The sequence below is a fragment of the Nematolebias whitei genome, chromosome 5 (assembly GCF_014905685.2).
Source record: "Nematolebias whitei isolate Nwh7 chromosome 5, NemWhi1, whole genome shotgun sequence".
Taxonomy (NCBI): Eukaryota; Metazoa; Chordata; class Actinopteri; order Cyprinodontiformes; family Rivulidae; genus Nematolebias; species Nematolebias whitei.
The window spans coordinates 41,336,745-41,349,338 of record NC_056502.1 but is presented as its reverse complement, the minus strand read 5'-3'; the positions used below and the strand labels follow the sequence as shown (position 1 = coordinate 41,349,338).

The 12,594-nt window shown below is 41.0% G+C and overlaps 1 protein-coding gene across 1 annotated transcript in view; it reads left to right on the top strand.

Moving 5' to 3' along the window:
* cep192 (centrosomal protein 192) overlaps positions 1–12,594 on the top strand; it is a 62,922-nt gene that overhangs the window by 27,044 nt on the left and 23,284 nt on the right. The window contains exons 17-35 of the mRNA XM_037677175.1: positions 578–704; positions 804–886; positions 974–1,246; positions 2,484–3,315; positions 3,402–3,519; positions 3,617–3,773; positions 4,069–4,687; positions 4,875–5,078; positions 5,303–5,451; positions 5,902–6,132; positions 6,286–6,411; positions 8,747–8,887; positions 9,053–9,116; positions 9,236–9,375; positions 9,654–9,746; positions 10,002–10,120; positions 10,655–10,828; positions 11,210–11,300; positions 11,987–12,166. Coding sequence (XP_037533103.1) covers positions 578–704; positions 804–886; positions 974–1,246; positions 2,484–3,315; positions 3,402–3,519; positions 3,617–3,773; positions 4,069–4,687; positions 4,875–5,078; positions 5,303–5,451; positions 5,902–6,132; positions 6,286–6,411; positions 8,747–8,887; positions 9,053–9,116; positions 9,236–9,375; positions 9,654–9,746; positions 10,002–10,120; positions 10,655–10,828; positions 11,210–11,300; positions 11,987–12,166 — 3,921 coding nt within the window. The remainder of the gene's footprint in view (positions 1–577; positions 705–803; positions 887–973; positions 1,247–2,483; positions 3,316–3,401; positions 3,520–3,616; positions 3,774–4,068; positions 4,688–4,874; positions 5,079–5,302; positions 5,452–5,901; positions 6,133–6,285; positions 6,412–8,746; positions 8,888–9,052; positions 9,117–9,235; positions 9,376–9,653; positions 9,747–10,001; positions 10,121–10,654; positions 10,829–11,209; positions 11,301–11,986; positions 12,167–12,594) is intronic.

Below are 12,594 nucleotides of genomic sequence, written 5' to 3'. Positions count from 1 at the left end.
AGTCTCTGGATGAGCTAATTTGTATTTCTGGATTCAAATCAATGAAATAACAGTTCCTGTCCCATGAAGGTCTTCAGAGGCAGGTTTTGGTCGGAGGCCGAGTCCTCTACACATCTTATAGACTGAAGAAGTCTTTTGAATAAAAGAAAAATGTTTCCACTAAGAAGAGTCCGTCCAGAGGACCTGACTTCACTTTGTTGCATCTTACAGATTGTTCATACAGCTATGTTAACGTCTTTGTCTATGTGAGAATTTCTCCACAGAAATCAACTGCTTCCAACTCAATATAGGATGCCTTTACTGACCTTTTTTATTTTTATTTTAATAAAATCATTTTTTTAAACTGTTTGACCATTTAGCTGGTCACGGCTAAATACGCCAAAAAAAAAAAACCTGTCCTATGCCAATCACAAGGCAGTTTCTCTGCACATGTGTACTAGCAGAAATTCTTCAGATAGAAATATATAAATAAATTGTTTACATGAATTTACATTTGTTTAGTTTTAGCTTCTAAACTTTTTCAGAAGAGAAAGTCTAACGTGCAATGAACCATTGAACTCATGCTGTTCTTCTCCAGCCATCCTTCGGGTACGACATTGCCTCTCCAGAGAAGAGGGAACCATTCCCCCTCATTAACCTCTCGGAGTTCTCCCCTGGAGAAAGTTCTCCAAACAATCCCACAGTGGACAAAACACTCAGCCCAGGTGTGTTTGCAGAATGGCTCAGGATAAATCAAATCAAATCTGTTCTAAATATGTAACGACTCACTTTCTGCTTTTCTGCTCATGATCGTCTCCCTCCAGAGGACTTGGACAAAACTGTTAATGCACCAGGTGAAAGGATGCCACCAAAAGGGGTTACTGCTCCAGAACTGTCTGAATCCCAGGTAAATGGATCTTTTGTCAATATTAGAACATCATTATTCATGCATTCAATGTAAAATGTTATGTATTCTGACTGCACTTGTGTTTAGGAGCATACTGTCAGAGCTGCTCTGTCTGAACACAGTCAGGCCTCAACATCTGAGTCGAGTCTGGGTACCCCAAATGGTTTGTCCCCCGAGAGCAACAGCAGCCAGCTGATGCTAAGTATTAGCACAATTGCTTCAGCCATTGCAAATGCATCCGTCAGCACTGACCCATCGCAGCTGGCTGCCATGATTGTGGATCTGTCCAAGAAGAGTAGGACAAGGAACTATCCAGAGTCTACTGGATGCAGCACAAAGGAAGTCTCTGCAGCTGCACATGTAAGCCTGAGTGGAGTTACAAGCTTTTATGTTTTTGTTGAAGGATTATAATGCTCATTTATGGAGCAAGAAAGTAAAAAAAAAATCATTTTGAGCAGATAGCACAAAATATTCAATCTAAAAATATAATGCATGTATTTTTTAATTACCGTTTTGGTGCTGCAAAGTCTTAAAAATCCAGCGACAATGCTAAAAAAAACTACTTGAATTTGAGCTAAAAAAAAAAAAAAAGCTGTCAGGTCCTCTGGACGGGTTAAAAAATAAAAAATAAACGTTTTGTCTTTCATCCGAAAGACTTCTTTCTTTAGACTGAAGAAGTCCTTTGGATGAAAGACTTTTTGTTTTTTGAACCTGTCCAGAGGACCTGACTTAATTTTATTTTTCTACCTGGATTATTGAGCATGCATCAGGATACTTGAATTTGACTTAGTTTTTAGGTTAAAGCCATAATAGCTGTCAAAATAAGAAACAATTCTGTTTTGATTTAAAGAAGACGGATGGATTTGATTTTTTTGGTATATGTGCATCAACTATGATTTAAATATAACCACTAAATGCACAACATTCACTACCAAAAGCCTAAGATTTACACATCTTTGTATTAAATGCAAGAAGTCAGGAAAAACTTGTTTTGTTGCCAACAATTAGGAGTCGATCCAAAGCTTGTCGAGTGCACTTCAGATGGACCTGAGGGCGACAGATATTAACTTAAGATCATCGCTGGATGTAACAGAGTGACAACAAGTGAAGTGGAGACACCAGGTTGAAAGCAAAAAGCTAAAGTTCTTCTCTCTTTAAATGAAGCGAGGACTCAAAGCTGCGAGGACAAGAGTTGACAGAAGTAGGATGGTTTGGAGTCATTTAAAAGGAGATCATCATTAAAAGCAAGCGTTTGTGCTGCGATGTGCATTGAGCTGTGCAGACATTCTACTTTCCAACAGCATCATTTTATAACGGATCAAATTGAGCTGTAAACTCAGTTTGGGGAATATTTGCTGTTTTTCTTTGAAAACCCTGATAGGTTTGAGTTACATTAACCTCCAAACAATCATTTAGTGATGTGGAGATGAAGCATACAAATACAACTCACAAACACTAGAAAAATGGCTACATTTGTCGACTGTTGTGGCTTTAACGAGACCAGCTGGTAAAAGCTAATGAAATTTTATCTTTATAAAATTTTAGCTGAAAATGATTAAAGATGATGATTAAATCCACTGTTGTGCTTCTTTGGCAGATCCTGCCTCAGCTGCATCAGAGTGCACTCACAGAGACTCTTCAGAGAAGCATCTGTGCTGGAGACGTTGGTGCCTTTAACATGGAGAAATACCTGAAGAAGAACAAGCGGTCTGGTTCCAGTGAGTCCTCTGACGGACACGTGACTTTTGACTGGAGTGGTTGGGCTGACAGCCTGAGCCGCTCACAGAGGAACTGTCAGGCAGAACATTCAGCCAAACAGGACCGTGAGCATCAAGAGGTTTCTTCAAGGTCAAAGGCTGAGGAGAAAGACAAGAAAGGGGACGTGTCACTTGCAAGCTCTTCTGCAGTTCCACTTTCTGATGAACGGTTGGCAGCAAAGAGCAGCAGCTCTAAGAAAAGCTCCATTCCTCGTCCTCAACCATCTCTCAGGTCTTCTAAAAAGCCTGTGGATTTGGGACAGTCTTCCCCTGTCAGAGCTTCTCCAGACAAACGGACGGCTTGTGACAACGCTGCTGCTTTAACCAGAACTAGTAGGTTTTCAGGTAAAACCATTTTACAAAGTGATGTCAAGCTGGGAGACATGGACCTCACAACAACAAATATTAGTTCTTCTGATCACAACCATGAAAGCTTATCCAGGACCTCCCCACATGGGAGTCAACAGCAGTCAGGTCCTCTTGGCCTCAAAGCTGCTTCTCCTTCAAGCCAGAGGCTGAGGAGCGTAGGTCAGGAGCTCCAAGACAGACCTGGGGACTTTCCACAGGAGAAAGCATCAGGGAATATAAATGTTCCGTTTTCTCTCAAATCTGTTGAGAAACCAGCTGGCTCCACTTGCCAAAATCATCAACCTCCACAAAGTCCCCCTTCTAGTGCGTAACAGCCAGTAATAATGACTTGAACATTAGTGGAGTTGGTGACATTGAATCTTTTGTAACTTTTACCGTTTGTTCCTTAGGATTGATGAATAGTGTTCCAGAGCCATGTGTGGAAGAGACCACTTGCAGCTTTAGACCATCTACATCTCCTCTTACTCACTCCTCTCCAAGTCAGACTTCCATTCCTAGTGCTGACAGGTAGCACAGTGTCTCTTAATCACGGTGTAACTTGCTGCTGCCGGTTTACAACAGATGGATCGTGTCATTTGCACTTTTTCTTTCTTTCTCTCTGCAGCATGCAGTCACCTTCTTCATCCAGCAGAGGTCTTGCTGACAGACGTCCAGGTCCAGATCGTTCTCCTGAGTCTGCCTGTTCCAGCCCCAGTCTTAGCAGGCTCACTTACATTTCAGTGAATGAGGGCACAGTTGTGCCTACCCCTGAACGGAAGCAGGTACTGCAGGACGGACTCTTCTGTTTGACCTTTGGTGAAATGACTGTAGACAGACCTGTAGGACATTAGGGTTAAAAGCTTTGTTGGTTTGTTTCTAAATAATCCTTCTCGTGATGCTACAGTTTTATATACAAATATTTTAAAGTTATTACATTTTAAATAAAAAGAAACAAGTTTAAAAAGACAATAAATTGAGTTATTTTTGTCTAAATTTGAATTTGTCATTTGGATCTTTCTTAAAAAGCTTTTAATGATGAAAACACAAGTACTGATGGTTCTGTTGTTTTGTCTACAGAACGACTCCACTATGGCCTTGAGCACTACCATCATCAGATTCAGTCCAACTCCTCCTGTAGAAGCAGAAGCACAGCCAAACCTGGACAGTAATGGTGCGCCCAAAAGCCTTGATAATGTGCCGCCTCAGCATTCTAGAAGTCTGGACCCCCTACCAGCAGAGCAGCGTAGAAGCCCAGAACCCTCCCGCAGCGGGTCTGCTCTGAGCTGCACTCGCAGCCAGAGTGAATGTAACCACAGATGTCCCGGTGACGTTTCTGCAGGCTGCAGGAACCACAAGCATGTCTCCGAGTCTGACATAAGGAAGTTCCATAAAGTGGACTCGGGGTACAGCAGCAACCTGTACATCCAACAAACGAACTGTGCCGCTCCTCAGGGCTCCCAGCAGTGGGGCCTCAGCCTGCCTCCTCCCTACTCAGCCCAGGGACTTCATTATGCCCCCATCCCCAGCTTTAGGCCTCCGTGTCCGGGCATGATGGATCTTCCTCACAAAGGAGATATTCAGTCTCTCCTTACTAGACGCTCCCAGTTACCTCTTCAGTATTTAGGACCTGAAGCTGCATTGCACCCATTTCATGTGGGCCCTGCAGGGAACACTCTTTACAGCGCGTCTTCTACAGGCAAGTTTTAGTTTTCTTTATTTAAAAATAAATTGATGTATTGTCAAAACGGTAAACCATGTAAAGATCTACTTTTGTTCTAGGTATTCCCTAAAACATGCACATGGGCTGTATTTAGATTTTTTTTAACTGGTGCACTTTATAAGAACCCAAGCAAGCTCTGTTACCAACCCTGTGCTCTTTGTAGGGCTCCCGAACAGTGGTCTCGATGTGAGACACATTCACCCGACAGCAGGGCCCTTGGGCGGTTCTGACGCTGCTGGGCCTCCTCACCTCCACATACCACATCAGAGTCAACATGAAATGGGAATGATGGGGAAAGCATACAGTCATTATGGAGGAGAACCTCTGCTGACGAGCGGCCTCGATGAACTGAATGCCTGTATGCGAGGTTTATAAACCAGCAGTTTAGGTTTTCTGTATTCTTTTTTTGTAAAGTCAAACGAAAAGCAAAATGTTAAACACATTCAGATTATTATTTTTTACAAGTGAACATTTATTTACCTTGACTAATCATCGGTGGGCAGGTAATTTTGAGTTCTGCAAATGTTTGTACAGATTAAATACAAGTACTCCTGCAGCAACTTCAACTTTTATTATTCTCTCATTCTTCAGGTCAGGTAGTGGTGCCTGAGGAGCTCCGCTTCCCTCATGCCTGCTGTGTGGGCATTGCCTCGCAGACCTCCCTCAGCCTCTTCAACCCGTCTGAGAGATGGCAGCAAGTTTCCATCACCGTCACCGGCCTGGCCATTGACGGAGAGAAGGTTAGCTGGGGCTCATGTGCCAGAGAACGTGATTTGTAGCACAGTAATTAGGGCTGGGCTCTCTTGTATTGACCATGTATCATAAGAGTCTATCACAATAAATAATTTTTAAATGAAAGGTTTTACTCTAAATGACTACAGTTAAAGTCTGAACCTGAACCTGCTGTAATAAACCCCGATCCTGTTCAGTCCCCTCATTAATTTCCTGCAACAAATCCTTAAACTTCACCTTCAGGTGTCACCAGCAGGACAACATTGTGGTTTGTTGCTCAGCAAAGATTTGCAAGATTTGTTTAAATTGGCAGCAATTTCAAGGAAAACAAAAATATGTCTGGACCTCCCTGCTCAAGCTGCTGCCCCCGTGACCAGAAGTTAATGGATGGATGGAACCACAGCTTTAATAGTTACCATTATTTAGAAAGTAATTTCACCTGTACTTTCCCCCTGCAGATGGACAGCTTGCCTTACCAGTGCTTGATGGTGAAAAACAAAACCATTATTGGTCCCAAGAGTACAGAGGAGCAGAAAGTGTTGTTCGTCCCGCCACAGCCTGGCGTCTATCAGTGTGTTCTCAATGTTTGCTCCTGGCCAGCTTCTGCTGAACCCGAGTTGGCTGCCAGAGCAAATCTCTTTGCCAAAAGAGTGGTGCTTATTGCTGTTGCAGAGAATCCTGCCTTAGAGGTGAGAGCCTACAGCTTGATGAAAGCCCGTGGATATTTATTAAGATGGCTTAACGTGAAAGTGACTGCTGTTCTTTAATGTTAGTATCCCACGTGTAAATGACGATGTATGCACTTTAATTAGGACGCACTCACATTTAGTTTTGGTTTTTAGATCGAAGTGAACAAATCTGGCTGTTTGGATTTTGGAGAGTTGCCAGGAGGCAGTGCTAAATCTCTTCCTCTGAGAGTGCTGAACAGAACCCACGCCACAGTACCCATCCGACTGGTCATCAGTGCTGTGAGTTAACAGTACATGTTGCTATGATGTCAACAGTACTTCCTCTAGGACTTCTTCTGTTTTCATTCTATCTGCTCCCTTTAGGGTCTGTCCTGTAGAAACATGGTTTTCTTTTCATTGTTATGCTGATGATTGTCAGATTTATCGGCCCATAAAACCTAACAGTTCCTGCTCCATTCATCCTCTGTTAAAATGTCTTGATGACATTAAAGCATGGATTGCTTCAAATATTTTAAGTTTCAACGATCAGAAAACTGAAGTTATTGTGTTTAGCCCTAGCTCTACTCTGTTCCTGTAAACCTGGACTCTTGAGCCATATCTTAAGAGTCTGTTACAAATCTCGAGATGGGTTTGGACTCTGACTTTAAGTTTAATAAACAGAATAACTCTGTTCTACAAAAAAGCTTCTTCCAGTTAAGGCAGATAGTGAAGCTTAAGTCAGTGTTGACCAGATCTGACCTTTAAAAACTAGTCCATGCATTCATTACAACCTGACTGGACTACTGTAACGTGCTCTATGCTGGGGTCAGTCAGGTCTCTCTTTCACGTCTCCAGCTTGTCCAAAAAGCTGCAGCTCGGTTCTTAAGAGGAACTCGAAAGTTTGAGCACATTTCACCAGTTTTGTCCTCCCTTCACTGGCTCCCAGTACGTACCAGAATAGATTTTAAAATTCTCCTGTTGAACTTTAAGTGCCTAATTGGCCTTGCACCTTCAAATCTCTCTGACCTAATTCAACCATACAGGTGCTGGTCATAAACTTAAAATATCATGAAAATTTTACTTCAGTAATTTTATTCAAGAAGTGAAACTTGTATATTCTATTCATTTCACACAGACTGATATATTTCAAATGTTTGTATTTTAATGTTTATGATTATAACTGACGACTAATGAAAACCTCAAATTCAGTCTCAGAAAATTAGAATATTGTGAAAAGGTTCAATATTGGACACCTGGTGCCAACGCAGCATCTACCCGGAAGTTTTCGAGCACTTCCTGCTTCCTGCTGCTGACCAACTTTATGGAGATATAGATTTCATTTTCCAACAGGACCTGGCACCTGCATACAGTGCCAAAGCTACCAGTACCTGGTTTAAGGACCATGGTATCCCTGTTCTTAACTGGCCAGCAAACTCACCTGAACTTAACCACATAGAAAATCTATAGAGTATTGTGAAGAGGAAGATGTGATACACCAGAGCCAACAATTCAGAAGAGTTGAAGGCCACGATCAGAGCAACCTGGACTCTCATAACACCTGAGCAGAGACACAGACTGATCCACTCCATGCCACACCGCACTGCTGCAGTAATCCAGGCTAAAGGAGCAACAACTAACTACTAATGCTGTACATGCTCGTACTTTTCATGTTCACACTTTTCAGTTGTCCAACATTTCTAAAAATCCTTTTTTTAATTGGTCTTGAGTAATATTTTAATCTTCTGAGATACTGAATTTTGGGTTTTCATTAGTTGTCAGTTATAATCTTGAACATTTTAAAAAATAAACATTTGAAATATCTCAGTCTGGGTGTAATGAATGAATATAATATACAAGTTTCACTTTTTGAATGGAATTACTGAAATAAATCAACTTTTTGTTGATATTCAGATTTTATGACCAGCAACCTGTATGTTCCTTCTCGGGCACTGAGATCATCGGACCAGCTGCTTTTGGTTGAAGTTCAGAGGAGATCGGGCTTTTTCAGTCACGGGCCCTAAACTTTGGAACAATCTGCCCCCAACATTAGACAGGCAACTTCACTTCCTGTTTTTAATTATTTTTTAAAAACACATCTGTTTTCACTGACTTTTAACACAGTGTGATTTGACTTAGTATTTTATTGTTTTTGTTTTGCTTTGGATGCTTTTAATTAATATTTGTTATTATTATTATTTTTTAATTACTGCCATTCATTTTTATTGTTAAGCACTTTGGTAACAGCTGCTGTTTTTGAAAGTGCTTTATAAATAAATTTGACTGTGCTTGACTTACGGACTTGTTCTTGTTGATTTGTGATGGTGACACGGTGACCTCTGGTGGCAGCTGCCTCCAGGATGCAGCTATTAAAAGGATTATTAACACGTTTTTATTTTCAAGTTGCTTATGAGCACAAATCTCCTGGTTTAAATAAGATCATGCAGTGGAAGCTCAATGACCTTTTAGACAATGGCAAAGCAAATGTCAAGAAGTTTTGGTAGTTGTTTTGAAAGTATGCTATATCATTATTTTTATTTTGTAATCACATTTTTGAACCAACCTGTTTTGCCTTTTCACACACAGCACTCAGAGCAATCTGTATTCGAGTTTTCCTTTTCATGTTTTATTTCTTCAGAATGCCGCAGCATGGCGATGCTTCACCTTTTCCAAACATCCTGTTACCACGATGTGTGCGGCGGCACAGCAGGCTGGACACGCCCCCCTCGTGGCCCCTCCCTCCGTCATCAATCATGTGATGCATGCCAGCTACAGAGAGGTGCAAATGTCCAAAGTCCTTACAGGCCAAGTCAAGATCAGTTATTTAAAATGTCCATCATTTTTAATGTTGCCAACAGCTTGTGTCTCATACATGGACAACATTTAGTTTAGCCTGTTGTGAAATATGAAGTTTGATTTAATGATAACTGATGGACTCTTTCAGGATCCTGAGAGCTTCATGGTCTGGGTTCATTTTAAGGCTCCTCAGAAGTACATGGTCTCTTCAGGTGATCAGACTTGACTGAATACTTTGAAAAGCTATTAAAACATGTATTGAAGACATGTGCATGTAGCAGAACCACAACATTACTTTTTTTGCCCCTTACTTTGGTACTTTGCCTCTCAGGGGAGCTTGGTCCAGCTGATGAGTACAGTGCTCGGGTGGACATCGAAGTGGACTCTCCTGGTCCAAGTCGTGTTATCAGGAGTGTTCTCCTCCAAGCCAGATCTGGAACTGCGAGGGTCCATGCTCCTAAAGATCTGCAGGTAACAAAACTGTCATCTGGTTCATTCTCAGACAGGATAAAGCTTTCCTTACTTTAGCTTTATTAGACCTGTAAAACCTTTTTCTATGTTTTATTGTACCTTTTGATGATCAGCAAGATGTGAAAAAACCACAAGTCAAATACTTTATCTGAAGAATTATAATGAAATTATATTCAGACTAGCATAAAGTAGGGGAAAACATAGAGGTTACTACGGAGTATTAAGGTGAACTTACAAGAAAATGAAAGTCTTTTTGTTTTACGGTACTTTTTATGTAGACTGTTCATCTTTGTGGCCCGGTGGGTAAATGCAGTAAACAGACGGTGCCACTAAAGAACGCAGGGAACATCGATGTTCAGCTGAAACTCAAGGTAATTCAGATTATAATGTTTGTTTATTACCGTAGATTGAAGATTTATGTAACATTTTTATGATATTTGGGACTGAGAACTTGCACTTTCAGCAGCAATGAATCAAAAATCATAATTTGTGTTCAAGTTTTTTTATTTAATTTATTTATTTTCCTGACTTTTTTTCCCTTGTGTACTTTGTTTGCTTTAACCAATTTATAACTCCTTTTCAGCATAAAAAGATGTCCTGTCAGAGTTTGTTCTTTTTGTTTGCAGATCAGTGAAAGCGGTGATGATTTTACGGTGACGCCCGGTGAACTGTCCCTGCGTGTCGGAGAAGAGCGCGACATCACCGTGTCTTTCAAAGCACAAAGCAACAAGGAATGTAAAGAAAGGTACCAGTAATCCGCAGGCTTTGTCTGCAGACTTTAAACAAGTTTTGTGATGACACAGAGGACGTAAATAAACAACTCATGGGCTTTTACCTTCTTATTTAAAACTAAATAATCTGGTCTGATTGACAGAGTTTTCTGAACCAACAGGTGTAGTAACTTGTAGGTACTCTAAGCATATCCAAGAGTAGATTTATTTTGACTGAGCCGTAGCTCTTTGTTTCTGACTGAGTTTATGCTTTTTGTTATTATTTCCTTGACTTTTGACACAACGTGATCTGATTTAGTATTTCATTGTTTCTAATTATGTTTTCTGTTTTATATTTTTATTCCATGTGCTGTAAATATATCCTGGTACTTTTTATTTGATGTTGTGATATTTTTGTTCAGCACTTTGGTAACAGTTTCTGTTTTAAATGTGCTCTATCAATGAATCTGACTTGACTTGATTAGCTGGATGACCTTTTTTCCTGAGTACCTGTGAAAACCTGAGACTCTGTCACGTGCTGGACTAAACTTTTTGTCTTTCTGTCTCAGCCTTCTCACCGTGCTGGTGCTGCCGTCTGGCCCTCAGTATGAGATGATGCTGAAAGGAGAAGTTCTTCCTTCTGACTCTGGAAAACCTGCTCCTGCTCTGACCAGTGACGTCCCACCAATCCTGTCTAATAAGCAATTTGTGGCCTGGGGCGGGGTCACCCTTGGACGAGCTGTGTAGGCAACACTCCACTTTTTGTTCTGTCACTGCTGCTTGGTAACAACAACAACAGAAAAAACACTTAGTTTAAAAATAAGAGCCTCGAGGCTCCATGTTCCATCTTAGTCTGCTGAAGCTGGTGTAACGTTATTTATAAAAGAAGACTGAAATGCCTTTAGGGGTATTCTCCCTCAAACTATTACAACACAATGCCCCATTGGATTCTAGTAAATGTTGCTTCACCAAAATCACTAAAGCAGAGTGTTTTTAACCACATTCAAGTTCAACTTGATCCTAGACGAGGAGTGACTTCAGTCTTAGGGCTCTTAATTTGAAACGAATGGTTTAGATATTTCATCAGAAACACATCCTGTAATCACCAGCAGCCTTGTTTGTAGCCAACAGAAGCTGGTTCTAAGGAACAACTCGTCTGGCACCACACAGCATCTGCGCTTACTTATTCGGGGTCAAGACCAAGACTGTTTTCAGGTACGTTGTGATGAGTTCATGTTTGAACACAGAAAAGTAAAGAGGACACGTTTGTCACCTTTCACAATCTTTGTTCACTGTATCAAAGTTCATGCTCAATAATCCAGGTAGAAAATCCAACAAAGTTAAGTCAGGTCCTCTGGATGGTTTCTTTGTGCTGAAATGTTTCGTCCAAAGGACTTCATCAGTCTGCGGAGCTACAACAAACTCTGTCTTATAAATAGTACCAGTACCTTGTCATACTGGGTCAACCAGTTTGTTGGTGCTCTGATGGTTTCATAAAAAAGTCAGTGTTTCTAAATACCAAAATGATAACGTAATAATGAATGATAATGCATTTTTTTAAAGAGTTGTCGGGGGAGAGGGTGGACTCCAGAACCATCTGCGCACCATCAAACTGGTTGACCCACTATGTAAGGTGCTATTTATAAGACTGAGTTTGTTGTGGCTCCTCAGACTGATGAAGTCCTTTGGATGAAAGATGAAACGTTTCAACAAAAAGAAAACGTCCAGAGGACCTGACTTTAGAAAAGTTTTCACTCTGTTTTCCTTTTTATTTGTGAGTTTTCTTAAGCTTGGACTAGGTTAAAAGCTGTTGGTCTTTATGTAAAAAGACCAAGTTCAGTCAAACAGTGTCTTCTTTGTTCTAAGGTTGTTTTGTTGTCCTATTGTCTGCATGTTTTCAGCTCCAGAGCATGTTCAGCCCTGAAGAGTGTCTAGCCCGACACGGAGAGCTGTCCATTAGACCCAAGGAGGACGTGACCATCCACTTGCTCTTTGCCCCCACCAGGGTGGCGTGCATGATCGCCAAACTAGAGATCAAGCAGTCTGGGGTCCGGCCTTCACAACCAGGAGTCAAATTTATTGTGAGGACGCAACTCTCATCATCTTAACACTATGTGGCTTCTTCTCCTGAAGTCATGAGTTGTTTTTTCTCTTCATCATGTCATTTATTGTCTCTGTAGTGTGTGTGCATGTGTCTGTGTGGATGCTGTTATTTTTGAAGGACTTTAGTGGTAGTTTTGGTTATTTTAGAGGCTATTTACATGCATGGATCACTCTATATGTTGACACCAAACAGAAAAATGCATCCTTAAATGTGAGTATCCACTGTGATTAGACACGACTCGCTCCGTATGCTAATAAATGTGCTGCCTCCGTCACACAGCTGGCCCACAAACAAGACATCAACAGGGTTTCTGTTGCTTCTGAAAGACACATTTTTCATTCATTTACCTGGACTGCACACGGACTGAAATGAACACACCTCAATTTAGCTAGTAACAAATATTAA